Source organism: Silene latifolia, chromosome X (assembly GCF_048544455.1).
Source record: "Silene latifolia isolate original U9 population chromosome X, ASM4854445v1, whole genome shotgun sequence".
Lineage (NCBI taxonomy): Eukaryota > Viridiplantae > Streptophyta > Magnoliopsida > Caryophyllales > Caryophyllaceae > Silene > Silene latifolia.
This window is the reverse complement of record NC_133537.1, coordinates 308,492,042-308,513,047: the sequence shown is the minus strand read 5'-3', so window position 1 is coordinate 308,513,047 and position 21,006 is coordinate 308,492,042. Positions and strand designations below refer to the sequence as shown.

General features: G+C 39.8%; 1 protein-coding gene across 1 annotated transcript; it reads right to left on the bottom strand.

The window, feature by feature from the left end:
• Positions 1–18,846: 18,846 nt before the first annotated feature.
• On the bottom strand, positions 18,847–19,686 carry LOC141620489 (uncharacterized). The gene has a single exon (XM_074437346.1). The coding sequence runs from the start codon at positions 19,684–19,686 to the stop codon at positions 18,847–18,849; it is 840 nt and encodes a 279-aa protein (XP_074293447.1).
• Positions 19,687–21,006: the final 1,320 nt, after the last annotated feature.

Below are 21,006 nucleotides of genomic sequence, written 5' to 3'. Positions count from 1 at the left end.
GATATCAAGCAAACTGGGTCGATAATCTAAACTAGCAAAAGATTAATAATTACTAACACTATTGATCAGATAATGAAAGTAAATAAAAAACAAAGGAATAAAGAACAAGAGATTATAACAATACTTGAAAGATAAAAGGTAAAGACAATCTCACAATCAATTAATCGATAGCTTCGAATTTTGAACCAAGAAGGGAGGAATTAGTTCCTCATATTAGATCTAAAATAATTAGGTTTTCTTTAAGAATTCCAAAAGTAATTTCTAAAACTGAAATAAAGAGTTTAAGTACTCTCCTAAATAAAGTCAACTTAGTAATGAAAGTCAAAACGAGTCTCGGAACAAACCGAGTAAACTAAATAAATCTCGAGCCTTCATAGTCTGATATGCGCGACAATAGCACAAACCATGGTCGAATGTATGTCGCACATATGTCGCGCGTAGGTCGCATGTAGGTCGCACATAAGTCGTGTGTAGGTCGCGCGTAGGTCAAATGTCAGTCACGAAAAAGGTTGCTGCCAAATTTGGCTTCTCTTTCGTATGCGTGCATGAATAGTGCGACATATGCTCTTGCACGCCTCCCAAGGTATGTTCATAGGTTTTTGAGCCCACCTATCCTCATGCGTAGATTCCATCTTTGACATACAAAACCGACCCACAAGATCTTCTTTATCGTTTTCAAGCTTCATCTTCAACTTTGGAATCCAAGTTCCGCCATTGTTACTTCAACTCGGCACCGATTTCTCAAATCCAGTTGCAAACTCTTTCAAATAACTAAAGACCAAGTGTAATCGGTAGTTACTAATATAACTCACAAAGTACCGCTTTTGAAACTTAAACTTCACAATTAAACCCTCTTAATACATAGTAAAACCGTCTTATCAGGATGGGCATGAAAATTTGTACCCGTCATGGGTGGTGGGGTGGGTATGGGTATGAGAATTATTACTTGATGGGTACGGATACGGGAGAGCCTATATTCATCACTGCTCCAACCCAATGATATCCCTAACTACAATTATAAGATTTAATGTTGTCAATAACTCTTATTTAATAATTATGATTGAAATATACGAGTTGTTGCCATAACAAATTACTAATTTATATTTAGTTTTTATTTTTAAAAACATAAAGGCACAATAAGCCTTGGAAACCTCTGTATCACGTCTACCGTCCTATAGTATGATCTTGTTGTGAATTGTGACAAAGTGACAACATCCAACTGAAATGTATGCTGCTACATTGTTACCTCAACTACCTATTGGAATCTATTAAACAGCTAGTTTTATACCCGTGCAACAAAATTGCACGGGATTATATATTCAACGATTTAATCAAATGCATACATATTAAAAACAAAATTTCAAATAATTATAACTTAAAATACTAATATAATATATAATTACCATTATCGAAAAATTTCTCTGAAAACTACCCCCTCCATAAATATATCCAACTGTTAATTAATTATGCTTTAATATATATACACTTTATAGTTGTATCTTAATCTTTTTATAATAAATTAAGAAAATATAATATAGTGTAAGGTATTTATATTTATAAAAGGTAGTCCTTAGGAAATAGAGTAGTGTAATTAAGAGAGTAGGAGAGATAAAAATTAAATATTTTTTTTGCCTCTTAGACTAAATTGGGCCTTACAATACCAAACTAAATCCATAATATCATAAACAATCCATATACTGCCACCTACTCAGAAACAAGTCGTTGGAATAGCAAAACCCTAAATCTAATTCAATCTCCCTTAATCTCCAACTCTACTCACCTCATCTTCTCTTCTTTATTCCTCACCGGAAAAAAAAAATACCTTTTTTATTCTAATTTTGTTATAAAATGTAAAGAATGAGAATGAGAGATGGTAGAGAATTGTATACTTCTTATTATCACAATGAGTTATATATACATGTATACAAATGAGAGTTGTGCAATAGAAAGATAAAAGGACACCTAGTTAACTCTACATTTATGAACATCCATAATACTTGTGACTTATGGACATCCATAACATTATTACACAATAATGTTTTATAACACCCCCCCTTTGATGTCCATTACTGAAGAACATGCCTCGTTAAAAACCTTACTAGAAAAACCTGTGGGAAAACACTAGAAAGGAAAAGAGTACAATAATCTTCAAACACGCATAAGAAGCTGCCTCGTTAAAACCTTTTCATAGAAAACCTAGTGGGAAAAACCATGGATAAGGAAAAAGAGTACAGCGCGTCCTGCTCCCCCTGATGGTTACATAATTGATATATCTTGAAATAATCCATGCTTTGACGTAACTTCTTGATCGTGGAAATAGAATCCACCGGAGTTGATAAACTTGATAGCTTCAATATAAATCCTTGGTAATTTCAATATAATATTTCTTCAGAACTTGCAGTACGGATATCATCATTCATAATGATTTTTGAGTCATCATCTCAAATATTATAGTTACACTCGTAATAGAAATTCTTCTCAACAAACGACATAATATTACATATCTATAATACTTTTGATTTCAACAATCATGATGATCCTGACTATAGCGTATTAACGCGCCAACAGTGCTACCTCGTTAAAAACCTTGCTAGGAAAAATCCATTGGGACAAAAACCTAGTCGAAGGGAAAAAGAGTGTAGCTATCATTCTTGAATTCATTCTTTTCAGAAGATCAGAATTAATCTGATTATAAACAATTCATTTGAAAAATAATCAATATAATCTTTCTTGCCAAATCATCTTATTGTATGGATTGACATCATCATTATACACTTTCACTATATTTTTTCAATATTATGGAGCTTCTGGACCATAAAGTATTTTCACATATTCCGCAAGAAATTCATTGATGTATAAATCTTATATGTTCAAATTTCAAGTTGAGATAATAATAATTCAAGCAAACTCTTCAGGAATTTGAATATTTCATTATAGAAATAATAACGATAATATTTTTATCGTATCATAGAGGTCGATAAATCCCATCGTGAGTTTTCCAAAAACTCAAATTGCTCAACATTTATCAATTAATGATCATTCATAATAAGAGGCTCCTTCAGGGAGTGTATCCTCATAGGAGTAAAATATATTTCTTATATATAATTTACCAATTTAAAACAAAATCATTAAACATGTGCATGCATATAAAATGACACAAATTTCTAAATAACATATGCTAAAATAATGCAATAATAATAATAATAATAATAATAATAATAATAATAATAATAATAATAATAATAATAATAATAATAATAATAATAATAATAATAATAATAATAATAATAATAATAATAATAATAATAATAATAATAATAATAATAATAATAATAATAATAATAATAATAATAATAAATAATAATAAAACTAAGATGCAATGATAAATTTACTATCTATATGCACATGATGATGACTCAAAAGCAAACTGTACAGTTTTCTTTCCAATATTCGTAATTTGGATTGACTTCATGTCAATGAATGGACTTCCGGTCCACGAGCTCATTTATAATAATTAATTATATGTCGACAATTAAGATGGACTTAAATATATATAAGATCTATATTACAAGTCCATAAAATATCGCGCGCAAATGTATATAGGTTGCATAAATATATCGATATAATTTCTCATATTTTGATAATATCAAATTTGCTCAACGATATCCGAATCTAAATATATATATATATATATATATATATATATATATATATATATATATATATATATATATATATATATATATATATATATATATATATATATATATATATATATATGTGGTACCATTATATTCATCGTTAGGCCTGGAAATCCGCAGACGTCCCTGATCAGTATCTCACCTTAACCTGACTATCAGTGTGCCAGGATGTCAGGCTATCAGGACACATGAAGATAGGCGCCAGGCCATGGAGAGGACAACGATAAAAATATCAGGACGATATCAGACTAGGAACTGATATTATAGGAGGAATATACGCGCATCTTTGAATATGAAGATCTCGCAATTAATGCAGCAATTAAGGATGTAATATTGAGAATAATTGCGGATAATTAAGGAGAATATCCCACATTAATGTCAGGATCATACGGCCGTTCAGCTAGAGCCTATATAAGGAATATTTGGAAATCATTGGGGACACATCATCACAAGACAAGATAGCATACAACATTCTCATTTCATTCTTAGATAATTACGTCCAATTGTGCTTAATACATAATACAATAGTGAAATCCTCTCCTGGCTTGGTGCCCGTGGTTTTTTTCCCATTTAAGGGTTTTCCTCGTACAAAATTCTTTGTCTTATTACTGTTATTTTTATTACATTTGCAGCTTTATATTTCACCCTGACAACCTGGCTTATAAACCAGATAGAGCTAGTTAACCCTACCTAAATCAACCCTGACCTAATCTTGCCTTGCGCAAAATCCACCCAAAATAATTGGCGCCCACCGTGGGGCATCTAGCTCTTTAAATCCTTTTTTCTCATCTCACAAAAATTCAAAAATCCTACAAAAATGGCCCAGCCTACCATTGAAGAACAATTGAACGCAGCCCTTCAACAAATCGCTGAGTTGGAAAGCTTGGAAGAAAAAGTGGCCTAAACTGAAGCAGAAATCCTGCAATTAAGAGAATCTGAGTCAACTCTGAAACAAAAATTAGAAAAAACCCAAGAAGTAGGCTCTAGATTCCAGCCAGGAACCCCATTTGCATCAATCATCAAAAACATCGATTTTTCCAGTTTTGGGAGCCCAAGTGGTTCTAAATTTATTAATATTGATGGTGATGGTGAACCAAAGAATGACAATGAAAAACCTGATGAATCAGCACCAGCCATCATGATGGCAGTAGTTTAGGAGATCAAGAAACTGCCCCTGAGAGTTATGCTGATTCGCCTTTCATAGACGAAATAGAAAAAGTAGATTTAGCAAAGAAGTTTGTGGTCCCATCCATGAAAATCTATGATGGAACCACAGATCCACAAAATAATGTGGCTCTCTACAAGCAAAAAATGCTGGCTGCATCTATTCCCAGCGAATTCAGACAAGTTTGCATGTGTAAGGGATTTGGAACGACCCTGACCGGCCCTGCTCTACAATGGTAAATCAGCCTGCCAACTGGGAGCGTCCATTCCTTCGCGAACCTGATCAACAGCTTCAACCAGCAGTTTGCGAGTAGCGGGGAGTTGGACAAACGATCCAGTGACCTTTACCGAATTACACAGAAGCCTGATGAAACTCTCAGGACATTCCTTGCAAGATTCAACAAAGAGAAAGTATCTATCCCCAGATGTGACGTTGGAATAGCAGGGGAGGCATTCAGGCAGGGATTGCTACCACACAGTGACTTATACAGCGAGCTCACTAAGTATCCCTGCCATACCTTCGAAAACGTCTAGGCCAAGACTCTTGCTTTTATCAGGCTAGAAGAAGATAAGAGCTACAAACTTGGATCACCCAGTGGACCAAAGGATTATGAAAAGAGTAATAGGAAAAGCAACAAAGGAAACAACTGCAGGCCTACTCCATATTCCAGGCCAGACCATTCAGAAGTTAACCTGGCTCATGAGTATCAAGGTAAGGCTAAAATGTTTCCACCTATTTCCGAACATAACTTCAGTGTTGATATTGCAGGATTAATCTAGAGACTTGACAACATGAGATCAGTAGTCAGATGGCTCAGGAAGTCGGAAAATCCCAACCCTAGAAGGGACAATTCCAAATGGTGCGAATTCCACATGGACAGTGGACACATGACGGGTGACTGTTTCACCCTGAGGAAAGAAGTGGTTTATCTGCTGAAATCCGGATACTTAAAAGACCTGATCAAGACGAAAGGCAGGAATGCGGACCAGGGCAAGAAAAACCAGGAGCACAAGCAGGATCGCAGCCTCCCTCCACCACCTCCAATCTATAAAGTAAAATTCATATCTAGTGGATTAGAATTCTACGGCCTCACCAGTTCAGCAGCAAAAAAGATAGTCAGGACGCCAAATACTGTATCACCCTGCAAACCGGATCATATCCCAACAATCATCTTCAATGATTGTGACTTGGTGGGCATCCCTGATGTTCATCATGACGGCCTGGTAATTTCTATGTAGATTGGAACCACCAAAGTAAGAAGGGTCGTGGTAGATGGAGGCAGCTCAATAAACCTGATCATGCTTGACGTGCTGAAAGCCATGAAAATCAACGAGGATCAAATCACCAAAAACTCCAGCGTCTTGGTAGGGTTCAGTGGAGAGACTAGAAGCACTCTAGGAGAAATCCACCTTCCAACCTACGTTGAAGGAGTCTCATCCTATGAGAAATTTGGAGTCTTTGATTGCCTGTCATCTTACAACGTGATCTTGGGTAGACCCTGGATTCATAATGTCAAGGTCATACCATCAACCTATCACCAGTGTATCAAGATACCAACAGACTGGGGCATAGCCACAATCAAAGGGGATCATAAGATAGCCCAGAAATGCTACACAACAGCCTTGAAGCCTTCCAAGGCAGGTAAGTCCCTTGCATAGCAACTACAGTACCCTGTCAGGAGCACTTATGTAGCACCTCACAGAATGGAAACGGATCAGGTAATCCTGAACCCTGAGTACCCTGACAGGTATGTTTTAGTAGGATCTGACGCCCCAGACAGTGTCAGGCCCGAACTGGTAAAGTTTCTTAAAAATAAATCATCTTGGTTTGCTTGGTCACATTTTGATATGACCGGAATTAGTGTTGATATAATTACACATAAACTCAATGTTGACCCATCTTTTAAGCCTGTACAACAGAAAAGACGAAAATTTGCAGCTGAAAGAAATGTCATAATTAATGAGGAAGTGGAAAAACTCTTGGATATGGGAATGATCAGGGAAGTAATGTACCCTGAGTGGCTGGCTAATGTGGTTGTTGTGCAGAAAAAGAATGGAAAGTGGAGAGTCTGTGTAGACTACACTGACCTGAACAAAGCTTGTCCCAAAGATCCATTTCCTTTGCCACATATTGATGCCATAGTAGACGCCACAGCAGGCCATGAGATGCTGACATTCATGGATGCTTCCAGTGGATTCAATCAAATAAAGATGCACCCTGATGACCAGGAGAGTACTGCATTCATTACAAACCGAGGCATATACTATTACATTGCCATGCCTTTCGGCCTGAAGAATGCAGGGGCAACTACCAGCGCCTGGTCAACATGATGTTTAAGGACCAAATAGGTGATATCATGGAGGTGTACATAAAGGACATGGTGGTAAAATCTAAAAATGCAGAAGATCATATGAAGCATCTGGAAATAGCATTTGAAATATTGGAGAAATACAACATGAAGCTCAACCCTTCAAAATGCCACTTCGGAGTCTTGTGGACGCGGGCCCACGGGGGCGAAAAGCGAAGCAAGCTTTTCTTTGTTTGCATTTGTGGAGTCGCCACCAATTTATTGTGGAAAATTGGAAACCGTTCGAATACCTCGTGTCATGTCAAGACACAAAGTAGTGACATGAACACCAAGAACTCGTTACCCTTAGCATACTATGTCTAAAATGACTCTCGTGGATGCCAATGAACACGGATGTTCACAGAGATCTGAAGTAAGAGTTGAGGGTGCGTATTAGTAAGCTCTTTTGATCGAACACCTAATCCCGCCCGCCTCGATAGCGACCTCTACTAATGATTAGGGGAATTATCTATACTCGATATATTGTCGATTATATTCATGCAATGCAACATCCATTATTTTAATCCTAACATGTGAGAATTAGACTAAGTCGGTTATCACGTAATTTATCATACAATTGGGTCAAAGTAGGAATTTAAGGTTGATTACATGCGAAGGCATACAAATATTATGATAAAAGAAATACAATAAAAATACAATAAATAAAATTACAATAATTACATCGGATTTATTGATTTATATCGAAAATACATTTAAAACGGATGGTTTTAGAAAAGAAAGAATAAACAAATAAACGAACAGATTATTAGGTGATAATACAGGTAATATTTAATTAATACGTAATTAAAAAAACTAGGTCAAAGCAGAAACGGGAATTCAAGGACAGAAATCAACCGGGAACAGGCGCAGCAGAGCTGCGTCCCTTGGAAGAGGCGCAGCAGTCGCTGCGTCTGTTCCTGGGTTGAGTTCTGGCTGTGAAGCCGGAACTGCATTTCGTTAGTATTCGTGGGTGAATTTGATAATTGATTATGAATAATTGACTCGGATAGAAGTGATTTAATACATTATTTACATGCGACTGAATGGTAAAAGCAATAAAACATGGATGAGACTAATCAATACGAGTTAATTACAAGGTATAAGATTAATAGGCTAATTAATTAATTAAACTAACTAACTAGGTTAAACAAGACGAATTAATGATGGTGACGATAATAAACAGATGAGAATATACCAAAGATCGAATTCCAGAGGCTCAATATTAATGAATCGAACCTCTAAAAATCGAATTGGTTTTAATGACGAAAACCCGCAAATATGAATTATAAGGGATTTAAGTCGGGAAAATAACGACGAATTAAATATTAATGATGATGAATAATTTACAGGTCAAAATTATCATATTCAAATTGTTATACTAACGAAACATCGAACAATTGGAAGCAAAAAAAGCAAAGCACACGATTTAACAAAAGACGAACGAAGAAGAAAGGAAGCAAGAACTGCGGCAGCCTCACGAAGAGGCGCAGCACGTGCCGCGTCCTTTCGAAGAGGCGCAGCAGTTGCTGCGTCCTTTCTCGACGTCTGTCTCCTGATAATTCGTAAAAAGGGTTTTAAACGAGGTTTTATAAATCGGTTTTAAGAATACTTTCGACATAAATCTTACATTAATGATACAAAAAATAAAGAACAATAAAAAAAAATAGGGATTTACACCCTCAGACTTACATGTTTGACGAAACGAGATGAACTTGCGTGGTCGAAATTTTGATTATTGTGGAGTTGGTCAAATTGGTCGGTTATGCAAAACGAGGCTGGTACTCAGAAGGATCCGAGCTTGCGTGGTCGAAATTTCAAGCACGCAGATGCCAAAAAGTAAGAACGTAGTCTAGAATGCAAAGGGAGAAGAGAAGGGCGGATACTCACGTGAGAAATATGTGAGATCGAAGGTCTCTATTTATACTAATCACACGGAGGAAATTAGGGTTTTCGGAGAAACTTTGGAAGTGAATCTCGAAAAGATACGAAAAAAACGCAGAAAAGGACTTGGGAAGAGGTGCAGCGGGCACTGCGTCTCTTGGAAGAGGCGCAACACTTGCTGCGTCCTTTCCCAAGTGGTTTCCTCTTGCGGAAGAAAGATTTCCGTGTTTCGTTTATGGAATAACGGATTAATCTTATTTTCCTTAATATTTTGTGTGAATATTACGGGAATAATATTACCAAAGACTAAAAGATTGTAAAATATGGAATAGAAATATCCGGAACATTCCAGAACATTCTGACTCGGCATTTTAACGATTATTAGAAAATGAAGACGGTTTTAGACCCGGACTCCAAATATACTCTAATTACTGCAAAAACGATTGTATCGTCACGTAGATGACAATTAAGAGGTAGACACAAGTGTTTGAGCGATCACTTGACGATAAACTTACGAACTGTCACAAATCGTTCTGCGTACCAAACATGCGGCCCAATCATCACCGGGTGGTTTGCGGGAGGTGCAGAAATGAGGTATCTACAGAGCCCCCACTTTGACTGAGGCTTGGACAAGGCGAAAGTTAAAGTATAGCCATCAGGTCAATCGAAGATTACAACCTGACGACTATGGCGACGCGAGGCGGCTCAAGGGGTCTGAGCCAAGGACCTGTCGTCGGGAACATTTTAGAATCTGTCGACTATCGGGGAGGACCATTTAAAGTCCATTAGACTACGTAAGGATACTTGCCAGCCATAAGAAGAGACCATACCTGTGGCTTCTTGAAACTCCAAGGGAAACAAAACGCGATATTGGGAGGAGGTAGCTGATACATGCATTTTATATAGTCTTTTTAGGCCTTTTTATGCACGTATTTCTATGCTATTATCGTAGTTTTATGCTACGAAATGCCCCGAATATGCTATTTTGGTTTGTTTTGTTATATTTGCAGTAATGAACCAGAAAGTAGTGAAATCAAGCCTTTTACCGTCCGTTTTGCATGCATTTGGAGGAAGAGTGAATTTGGAGTGGAAATATAGCTGTCTTGGGATGCGTGAAGGCATTTCGGGAGCTAAAAGACAAGTCAAAGCTGAAACTAACGAGACAACAAGCTGGCTGAAGTTAAAATTACTCGATCGAACACTTTATAGGTCGATCGAGTTGTTTTGGATCAAGTTTTAGGTCGATCGAGTATAATATGTGGTCGATCGAATAGTTGCTTATTATGGTTTACTCGATCGGTGATACTTTTAGTCGATCGAGTAGTTTGAGCTAGGATTTGCTCGATCGAGTAGTTTTAAACCACTCGATCGAGTGGATTCTCTTATGGGCTCGGGCTTTTTGTTTTATTTCGTCATTAGGTTTAATAAACTCGCCTCCTCTATAAATAGGAAGACGATAGAACATGTTTAAGGGTTCGGACGCCGCTTTCCTTCTGCTTCTTTCTTCTCTTATTTCCGGATCATTATTTCTGTAATTTATTCTTTCCCTTTACTCTTATTTAATGCCTATTTCTTCTTTATCTCTCCCTTTTATTTTTGCTCTTTCCTTTATTATGTCTAGCTAATTTCTCTGCTAGGATTAGGTGATTCAATGGACCGATGTTAATTGCTAATTAGGTTTATAGATTGGTCGTTGTTGTTTTAGTCTTTGTTGTTAATCACCGCTTTAATTGTATCCTGCTAGTTGAATCGATGCGATTAGCCTTTTAATTTTGGTAAACCTTGACCTGGACCGAAAGGTTGGAATGGGTGAGACTCGCAGTGAACAATATGATGCTTTAGTGAGGGCGAAAGTTAAGCTAATAGCATTTTAGGGCGAATTGAGACCGAAAGGAGATATTCATTGCCCCTTAGACCGACACATCGACTAATCTGTGACCTGGACTGCAATTGACTGACATTCATTGATGAGCCGATATCCTAGTTCCCTCTTTCTTCTGTTAATTTCTCTTATTAACTTTTCTCTTTCCTTAATCTTATTAGTTTAGTTCAAATATTTAAAACCCCCCATCTTGTGCCCGTAGACAGACCGAATAGACAAGTAGATAGTGACCGCCTCCCTGTGGAGATCGACCCTACTTACCGCTGACTTCTGTTAGTTGTACTTAGGTATTTATTTTTGGTACTGAAACGACGATATCAAATTTTGGCGCCATTGCCGGGGAGGCAACTATTTTATTTTCTTGTTTAATTTTTGTCTGTTTTTAGCCTCAAGGGATTTTTCCCTTGAGGCCGTTCTAATCTTTTTCCTTAGTGCTGTTTTGATAGGCCTTACAGGTTCTACCTAGACAGTTCTAGGTAAAAGATCGTCAAAGGGAAGGCTTGAGTACCTTTGACCCGTCACCTATGTCCCATTATATGGCGCAGCAGGTGATTTACTGCGGGAGATATGGTGCTGCTGAGCACAATGCAGCTTTTTGCATGACAGAAAATGATGCGGTCTACGAGTTCAGGCTTTGGGGACGAGCTAGCCATTCTTCTGTAGTTATGCCGCCGCATCTACCCTATCAACGGGGCTACCAACAGCCTCCGTTTGTCTGGCCATTGAGACAAGAAGCTCCTCCCCCTGATAGGCAGAAAGAAGAGATTGCGGAGCTGATATCTTTGATGAAGGAACTTGCACTCAAAAGGCAAGAACATGATAGACAATTTTTTGTGCAAATTGATGAGCTCGAGTCTGAAATAGCTCAGTTAGCCGCTGAGTCGAAAATTAGGCAACTAGAGGAAGCCTGTGTTACCTACGCAGAGAGTGGTTTTTCCCATTAAGAACCCATGTTGCCTGATGCTGATGATGATTTCTATGACTCGGATTACGAAGTTCTATCATATAGTGACGCTTTAGACGAAGATTCATGCACTGTACAACAAGAATCACTCGATCGAGTGACATTTATTAGTCGATCGAGTGAAATACCTGAAGAAAGGTTCGATCGAGCAAAAAATTCCACTCGATCGAACAACTGCTTAAAGGGAGTACTCGATCGAGCTGTTCCAGATGTTCGATCGAGTGATTCTCAAGAGGAAAGTCCTTGATCGAGTAATAATTCTGCTCGATCGAGTGGTTTGGCCAGTGAGAGCAATGATTTGTTACTTGGGTTTGTTTTAGACGACAATTTTGATGATGACAACGATTATGGTGAGTCTCCCCTATTCAAAGCCGAGTTGGATGCACTTGAGGCTGCGATTTACGGGATGAAATCCACTGAGGAGGGTGACGAGGAGGCAGCTGAGTCGGTAATCGCTCCTAGAACGGAAGAGGTAATATCTTCCTTTGTCAATGATTCCGTCATTGAGAGCAACCAACCCGAGGTAGTAGACGATAATGATATTTTTGTTTGTTTAAATAGTACATTGCCTCATTTGACTCATGTTTCGCATTTTAATGCTTTGCCCCTTCCCAGTTGGTCAATTAATTTAACGATTTTTCATCATCCTTATCATTTCAATTTCGTTAATCTGAAACGATATCCTAACTTCTTATTAATTGCTCCTGAGCTCTTCTATTTTGTGGATAAATTTAGGTGCTCTCATAGGAAATTTGTTAGGCTTAAACGATTAATTATTTCAATTTCCTATTTTATTTTTATATTATGGTGCTACTGATGCTCTTGTGTAGCACATGCGCAGATGTATGATCTCATGCTAAGAGCTTTGAGCTGTTTTGATTATGACTGATTGGAGCAGCTGTTGAAAAAGAAGGTCGAGCTGGGACCTGTCTGAAACTAGCGCTACCCGGGAGGCAACCCGGAGATTTTGTTTTTTTAAACATTGCATTTCATTTCAGTTTTAGTTGTAATAATTGGTCTTCGTACCATAGACTATTTCAGTTAGGCTTGTTTTGTTAGTTTTGCGGACTGGTTTTATTGCGTCTTTGCAGGAACATACTGAGGATCACTCGATCGAGTACTTTTTGTACTCGATCGAGAACTATTGTTGCTGTTTTACTCGATCGAGTATTTTTATTTTACTCGATCGAGTACCTGCGAAGAGAGGAGTCCTCGATCGACCACTATTCCTCTCGACCGAGCTGTTTTGGATGCCCTTTGACTTGGATTCGCCTCCTGTGACGATTCTCTGGGCTATTTAGCGACCTCCCACGTTGCTGGCTGGTTTGGGGAGGTCCCTACTTCGCGTTATCTTGTAAGCTTTCCGTATTTACTCTCTTGCTCTTCTAGTTTGCATTTCCTTTCCATGTTTTGGGTACAATGAGGGCATTGTACGGTTTGGTTTGGGGATGTTACGCATCCATATCTGTGTCTGCATCTTGTTTTTATTGCATTTCTGTTGTCACGTTTAATTTCCGTTTGCATTGTTGTTTATTCTTTTTAAAATTCAAAATCTCATAAAAAATTGAAAATTTCAATAAATTCAAAAAATTTCACGTTTATTTTTGCATATAGGTTGAGTCGGAACGGTAGATTTCGATGATGATATTGCACTGTAGTTGGTGTTTTTGCTTAAGCCTTGCATTAAACTATATTCTTTTTAGCATTGTCTTATTGCATATCTACGAGTTTATGTTAAAATTTAGATAGACCGAATAGACAAGTAGATAGTGACCGCCTCCCTGTGGAGATCGACCCTACTTACCGCTGACTTCTGTTAGTTGTACTTAGGTATTTATTTTTGGTACTGAAACGACGGTATCAGCAGCAGGACGTAGTCAGGAACTGCTGGGAGAAATCTACTTGGGTCGTCTTCAAACAAACTTCGGAAGATCTTGGGGTCGAAGTTGATCTCTATGTCTCGAGAGGGACGATTGTCTGTCGTGAACTCTCGCTGGGGGAACATAATCGGGAACTTATCTCCATGTCTCGAGAGAGATTGTCTGTCCGTGTACTCTCGCTGAGGGAATATAATAAAGGTGTGTCGAAACACCTGTCAGAGAATATCCGCTCGTTGTGACAAGCAAGGTCTTGGTAAAAAATATGGCGACAGTTTGCAGTTGGCTTGGAAATGCGGGTCCGGGTGAAGAATAAATGTCAAATAGACCAAATATGTGATATGGCATCAAGGAAGAGGCGCACCAAAGATGGACCCACAAATAACGAACTTATAACGAATTTTTTAAAATTCATGTGGAGGGGAACTGAGGAAGAGGCGCAGCAAGAGTTACGTCCTTTGGAAGAGGCGCAACACTTGCTGCGTCTTTTCCTGAATGTGGCTTTCCCGAGTAAAAACCCGATGAAACTGGAGTTTGTTTAATTATTTCGAAATATAAAAAATTGTAATTACTCTCTCAAAGTCCAACCATTTTTCATCAAAATTTGATCAAAAACTTGCATTTGCCATGACTAATCGAGGTATGTGTATTATTTTTGCATTAGTCTTCTATAATTGATCAAATTGGACCGACAAATTAGGGTTTTCAACCCTAATTATGTCGAAAATTTGGGGCTTTTTCCCCAATTGATTTTGTCTTGAAAAATTAACCTTGGAAATGTATAATTGGTAGTATAAGGATCATAACCTTGTATTTGTTTCGAATTTTCGTCGAGTTTTGAGCATTTGAGTGAAATTGTGACGGTCTAACAGCTAAACCGTAAATCGCTTCGAAAATAGCCTTAAGATTGCCCATTTGTGACGAAACTTGATATTTGGAATCCTTGTATGATGGGTAAACTTCCTACCATCTCGGAATTTTGATTTGTGACGGCTTTTTCAGGACACTTTTCTAAGGCATAATCGCCATTATAACAAAATGCTGTCGAAATTCTGACTCGAACCCATGACTAGGCTTCAACTTAGGCTTGACTTGACCCAAGTTACCACATGAGCGGTCGGGTTTGCCAAAGATGGCGAGAAAAGAGCGATTTCGGTGCTTCGAAAACTCGAAAATCCCCTAATTAAGGCTTGTCGTCATTTGACGCGGCCTAAATTCACTTTAATTTTGCACGTGTCGAAGCTTCTACGTCTGGGAGAGCTCCCATGGATGTGGACATCGCTCTTGACCCTTCTCATATGCTTAAGGAGGCGTTAGAGCAAGCTTTTACCATTGCGGTGATGGCTGCTGAGGATGAGGTCCTCGAGGAGGAGGAGGCTCCGAGACGGGCCAACGTTGGACGGGGTGGTCGCCAGCTGAGGGGAGCACCTGAGTGGGCTGCAACTTGGGACAGCAGGCACCTCCTTTGGGCTTCAGAGGGTCACCTGTCCTACAGGACGGTGAAGAGCTTGTTAAATTGAACTTATCACTCTTTCATTTATCTTCTTTCATTTCCATTTGTTATTCCTTTTCTTCTTCATTCAAGCTAAAGATAGCTCTTGTTTTTAATCAAAATAGGAGGCCGGGAACATTAGATCGTTCTCGGGTTATACGACGGCGATGGGGTGCTACGAGAGGCTGTCGGCCGAGGAGCGAGCCATCATCGAGCGAGGAGCGTTCGGTGCCTTGGTGCGGGCTTGGAGGGACATCACGAAGAGGAAGCTTCGGGCTAACCTCAGCTTGGTACGAGCTTTCCTGGACCAGTTTTGGGACACGACCTTCACCTTTCACCTGCCTTTTGGTAAGGTGGGGTTCACGTTAGAGGACTACGGCATGATTTCTGGCTTTTCGTGTGGGACTGAGGTGGTGGAGTGGCCGGAGACTGCCATGAGGGTAGACTCGGCTGAGACTAGGAGATTGATCGGCTGGAACCTGATGTCGAAGGCTGCTGCGGTTCCCGGGTTGGTGCCTAGTTCTTATGTCCGGGATTATTTTGTGGGGAAGACCCCGGCGTCGGTGGTGATCGAGGGGAGGGAGATGGCTCCTCCTCCCTGTACTGCAGAGCAGAGAGTCCGTTTGTGGCTCTGGTGGTTCTTGTCTTAGATTTACCTCGGAGATAAGGGAGAGAGGCTGTCGACGAAACTCCTTCCTTTTCTTTCTGACTTGAGCGACCTAGGACGTTGGGACTGGGTCACTGCTGGTTTTGCGGTCCTCATTCGCTTTATGAGGGCCATGGTTCGTCCGGAGTTGATGGAGAATGGGACTGTTGTTGGAGGTATGAACCTTCATTTCATTTCATGAAAGATCATTTCCTTTTCTTATCGAATCACGGGAGATCGTTATTGGTTATCTTGTTTTACAGGCGTGGGTGTACTCCTACTTTCCAAGTCTCGTGCCCAAGAGGACGGAGCCAGTGGAGAAGGCATATCCCGTTGTGAGGGATTGGGTGATGTGCCGCACAAAGAGTCGGCGTTCCTTTCACGACATCTGTCGACGGGACGTGAACGCTCTACAGTTGGATGGCGTGAGTACTTCACCTTTGTTTGTTTCTTCATTCATTACTTTTTTTAGAACTGATCATAAGAATGACTCCTTGTTTACTATTCCTAGTGGGTGCCCAGGCCTTAGGTGGACTACGCTGGCGCTCCTCCCTTTGTGGCCGAGGTCCTTCGACCTAGGAGCTCGAGCCGGTTGCTGCTGAGGACGTCGATGGGTCCTGTGTGGTACTTGGGCGACCGTTTGGCTCGTCAGTGCTCTCGAGATGTCTTGACGGTTCCCATCGATCCTCCTCGGACGATGTTCAGGGAGCCTTCTAAGGCTGAGAGAGAGGCTGACCTGGCAGGTGTTGGTGGCGACGCCCTCCTTCTTCCTGGTGAGGACTACTCGGCGTTCCTCTACGGGAGGTTGGTGTACTGGCCGGTCGTGGTGAGTGTTTTACTCTTCTTTTGATCGTTTTGAAAATACGATGAATGATCGATTAATGGAAATCATTTGACTTTTCAGGAGGTCGAGGCGGCGAGCATCGAGCCCCCAGAGTACCCCGAGATCCTTGAGTACACTGACGCGCCGGGGAGGACGACGATTTCTGAGTTGCGTGACTTTGGCGTGGCGGTGACGGATGCTGGCTTGGATGAGTGGCAGCATCTGATTCGGAGGGTGAGTCTCTAACTTGTATAATTTTGTGTAAGAACACATTTGCTTGAGTTTGTCCAATCGTTAAGAATCTCTTATTCGAAATGCAGGTTGCGCCATCCCGGTTCGTGGCCTTGTAGAGGGTAGACAACTGGCTGCGGGCTACTGCCATTGAGGCACTTGTTGGCGGCCGAGGACGTCAGGTATGAACCTTCTATTTACTTCATTTTTTGATTTTCTAACTTTCTTTGTTGTTTGATTGCTTGAAATGATTGACATGAGCCAGTTGTTGTGTTTGCAGGGGGAGAGCGACCTAGAGCGAGAGTTAGCCCAGTTCCGGGAGGAGGCGGCTCGCCTGCTGAGGGAGCTAGAGGTTCGTGACGCCGAGATTGCTGCTCTCGAGGCGAGAGTTGCTGAGCTAGGCGGCGTCCAGCAGTAGTCCTTGTTGTTTTTGTTTACATTTGGCTGTATTTTGCACATTTTGTATATTTTTAGGACCCACATTTTGGACATTCGGACTTGCTTTGTTTGAGGCTCGAGCCCCCAGTTTGGTGTACATATCCCCTCTTGGTTGTATATATGATGGCATGAGTGCCTTTGCTTCTGGGTTGTTTGGTTTGTACCTGCAGGTTAGCTTTGAACAGGTTTGGTAGATGACGGTTTATGCCGTCATGCTGCCGAAATTTACACAGAAATTCACATAGGATATACATTTTTACACATGGCCGAAATTAGCGCAAGACAACGACTCGAAATGTAACAAGAAATGCAAAAATTTTGCCGGAAATGACCGGATGGTAGGGAGGGTTACCCCCTAAAAAAAGAAAAAAAAATAGAAACATATAAGTTTGAAATGTAATATGGAATGGGAGTGAAATGATTCCCCAAAAAAGAAAATTAAAAAGAAATGTATAAGTTTGAAAATGATTAAATTTGTGAAATGATTCCCCAAAAAAGAAAATTAAAAAGAAATGTATAAGTGCGCTAAAATGACGAAAATGTCGATATCGCCTCGAAATGCGTGCCCGTGGAATTAGGAAACACGAAACATGGTAATTTGACGGATTTACCAAAATAATAACCTGTATGAATAGGAAATTATTGTTTGAGGAATTAGGAAAGATCCAACGCGGAAAATCACAGAAAGGAGGCTGAGGAAGAGGCGCAGAAAGAGCTGCGTCCCTTTGAAGAGGCGCAGCAAGTGCTGCGCCTGTTCCTCAGTGTATCCGTCCTAACGGATTTTAGGAAACAGCTTTTAGTATAAATAGAGACGTCGAGGGAGGTTTTATTCACATAATTCTTCCGTCTTTCTTTTGTCTTATTACGTAAAGCTCTCAATATAAACATACATCATGAATACTCTCGAAATTGGTCTAAAAGAATGGACAAATGAGTTCTCCAATGTGGAGAAACACGATATGGGTGCCTATAATTTTGGACCGATCTTGAGTGTGAAGCTGATCAAGTTAGTCAAACCATTCCTAGATGCTTGTCTTGATTATTGGGACCCGAATTATCACGTATTTGCTTTCCCCGGAGGCGATATTTGCCCATTTCCTGAAGAAATTGCTGCAATTGGTGATTGGGACCCGGAACATTTGCCTCCTATTCCCTCGACTTCTCAAGGATATAAGAACAAGTTTAGGGATTTGCTTGGGTTGACAAGAGCTGAGGTGGACCGTCTTGTGACCTCAAAAGGAGTGCGAATGTTGGACTTCATTGATCGGTTCATAAACAGGGCAGATCCCACCATTTCTTATGTTTTTTTTTTTGGTGAAATGTAAGCTTCCATTAAAATCAAGTAATCTAGTACAGATTACACCATTCAGACTAATACATTTTAATACCCAAACTGGGTTTACAAATACAACTTTACACTCCTCAACCAATCTAAGTCTCTCTTATCTTTCTCTGGAAGAAGACGTGCAGTAATCCTAGCTTGAACTTCTCGTCTGATCTGATTGATGGTAAGCTCCGGTCTAAGGATACATCCTTCCACCCTTGCTTTGTTTCTTTGCATCCATATGTGATAGTATGCAGCCATAACTATACACAAAAGGACAGCCTTCTGCAGACGTGAAACTTGCCCATTCCCAACCCACTGCATATGATTAGACATAGGTATAGACATGTTACACCGGTTATTAATCTCAGAGAACACCCTCCTGCCATAAGTACACTCCTGAAACAAATGGACGTGAGTCTCAGAAGCATTACTACAAAGCAGACAATCATCATCAGCAGCTATTCCTAGTTGACAGAGTTTCACCTTGAGCTGCAAATTTTCTCTAGCAATGAGCCAGCCAATAAATTGGTGTCTAGGCAGACACCATCCATTCCAAACCCATTGATTCCATTGGACAGCCTGAAACTTCTGCCTTACCAGCTCGTAACCACTACCCACAGTATAACCTTTGCTATCAAGAACCCACTGGCCATTTTGGTATCCAGAAACTAACCTATTCTTGACTCTACAGATGGATTTCCATCCCCAGCTCACATCCCCACTAGGATGATACTCCTGCCAGTCAGCTCCTTTCAAATAAATTTGATAGACCCACTTTACCCACAGTCTATCTGGACTATAGTATATCCACCACACAAGTTTTCTTATGGCAGCTATATTCCATGACAGACTATCCTTTATGCCCAGTCCTCCTTCCTCCTTTGGTGAACAAACCTTCTCCCAACTCACCATTGGAACCCTTATATAATCCACACTCCCATCTTATAAGTAATTTCTACAAATGGAGTTAATTCTATTAAGAACACCTTTAGGGATTAGAAAAATGTTTACCCAGTAATTATAGAGAGCAGAAAGTACTGAGTTTACCAAAACCAATCTACCAGTATAGGAGAGCTTCTTAGAGCCAAAGCTTCGAATCCTGCAAATCAGCTTCTCCACTAGAAAATTACAGTCAGACTTTGTCATTCTACCACATGTAATTGGAACTCCTAAGTACTTAAAAGGCATGTGCCCTTCATGGAAACCTGAGATCTGCAGAATATCTTCTTTCACACCTTTTGAGATCCCATTAAAATAAGCATCAGTCTTAGTAGAGTTCATGCTCAGTCCAGAAGCAACAGAGAAAGTGGAAAAAGACCTTAATAATACCATTATAGAAGCAATGTCACCCTTACAAAACAAAAGCAAATCGTCTACAAACATTAAGTGTGAAAGCTTCATCTGGCCACAAAGAGGGTGGAACTTAAAAGAGAAATTGCTTGTAGTATAGGCCAAAATTCTACTCAGATACTCCATAGCAATGGTAAAAAGGAGAGGGGATAAAGGGTCACCTTGTCTTAACCCTTTTGCCCCTTTGAAATGACCAAATGTTTCACCATTGATGACTAAATAATAAGAGGCAGTTTGAATGCACTCCTTAATTAAGGAAATGATCTGAGAAGGGAAGTTTAAGTAAACCATCATCTGCTCTAAGAACCCCCAATTGACTGAGTCAAATGCTTTTTTTAGGTCTACTTTGAGCATAAATCTAGGAAAGATGGCTTTTCTATTATAGCATCTCACTAAGTCTTGACAAATAAGAATATTTTCCATAATGCTCCCTGGTTTTCATTGATTATATGAGGGAGTATCTTAGCCAACCTATTGTATAACAGCTTAGAGATGCATTTATATATGACATTGCAGCATGAAATAGGTCGAAATTGGGTTACACTTTTTGGTATTTCACACTTGGGAATAAGAGTAACAAGGGTATGATTAATTTGTTTGAGGAGTGTCCCATTTTTGAAGAAATCCTGCACAGCATCACATACAGCCCCCCCCCCCCCCCCCCACACACACACACACAATGTCCCAAGTGTCCTTGAAAAAAGCACTGGAATAACCATCTGGCCCAGCAGCCTTAGTATTAGGAATTGAGAAAATTACCTGTTTAATCTCATCAATGGTTATAGGGCTCAGAAGAATAGCATGATGCTCACTAGTACATAGCTTGCGATTCTGAACAACCATTTTAGAAACATTAACTGTATCAGTAGATGTCCCCAGTAA

Excerpts from the sequence above, each read along its gene's own strand:
- LOC141620489 (XM_074437346.1), bottom strand. The coding sequence starts at position 19,686 with ATGGTGAGTTGGGAGAAGGTTTGTTCACCAAAGGAGGAAGGAGGACTG.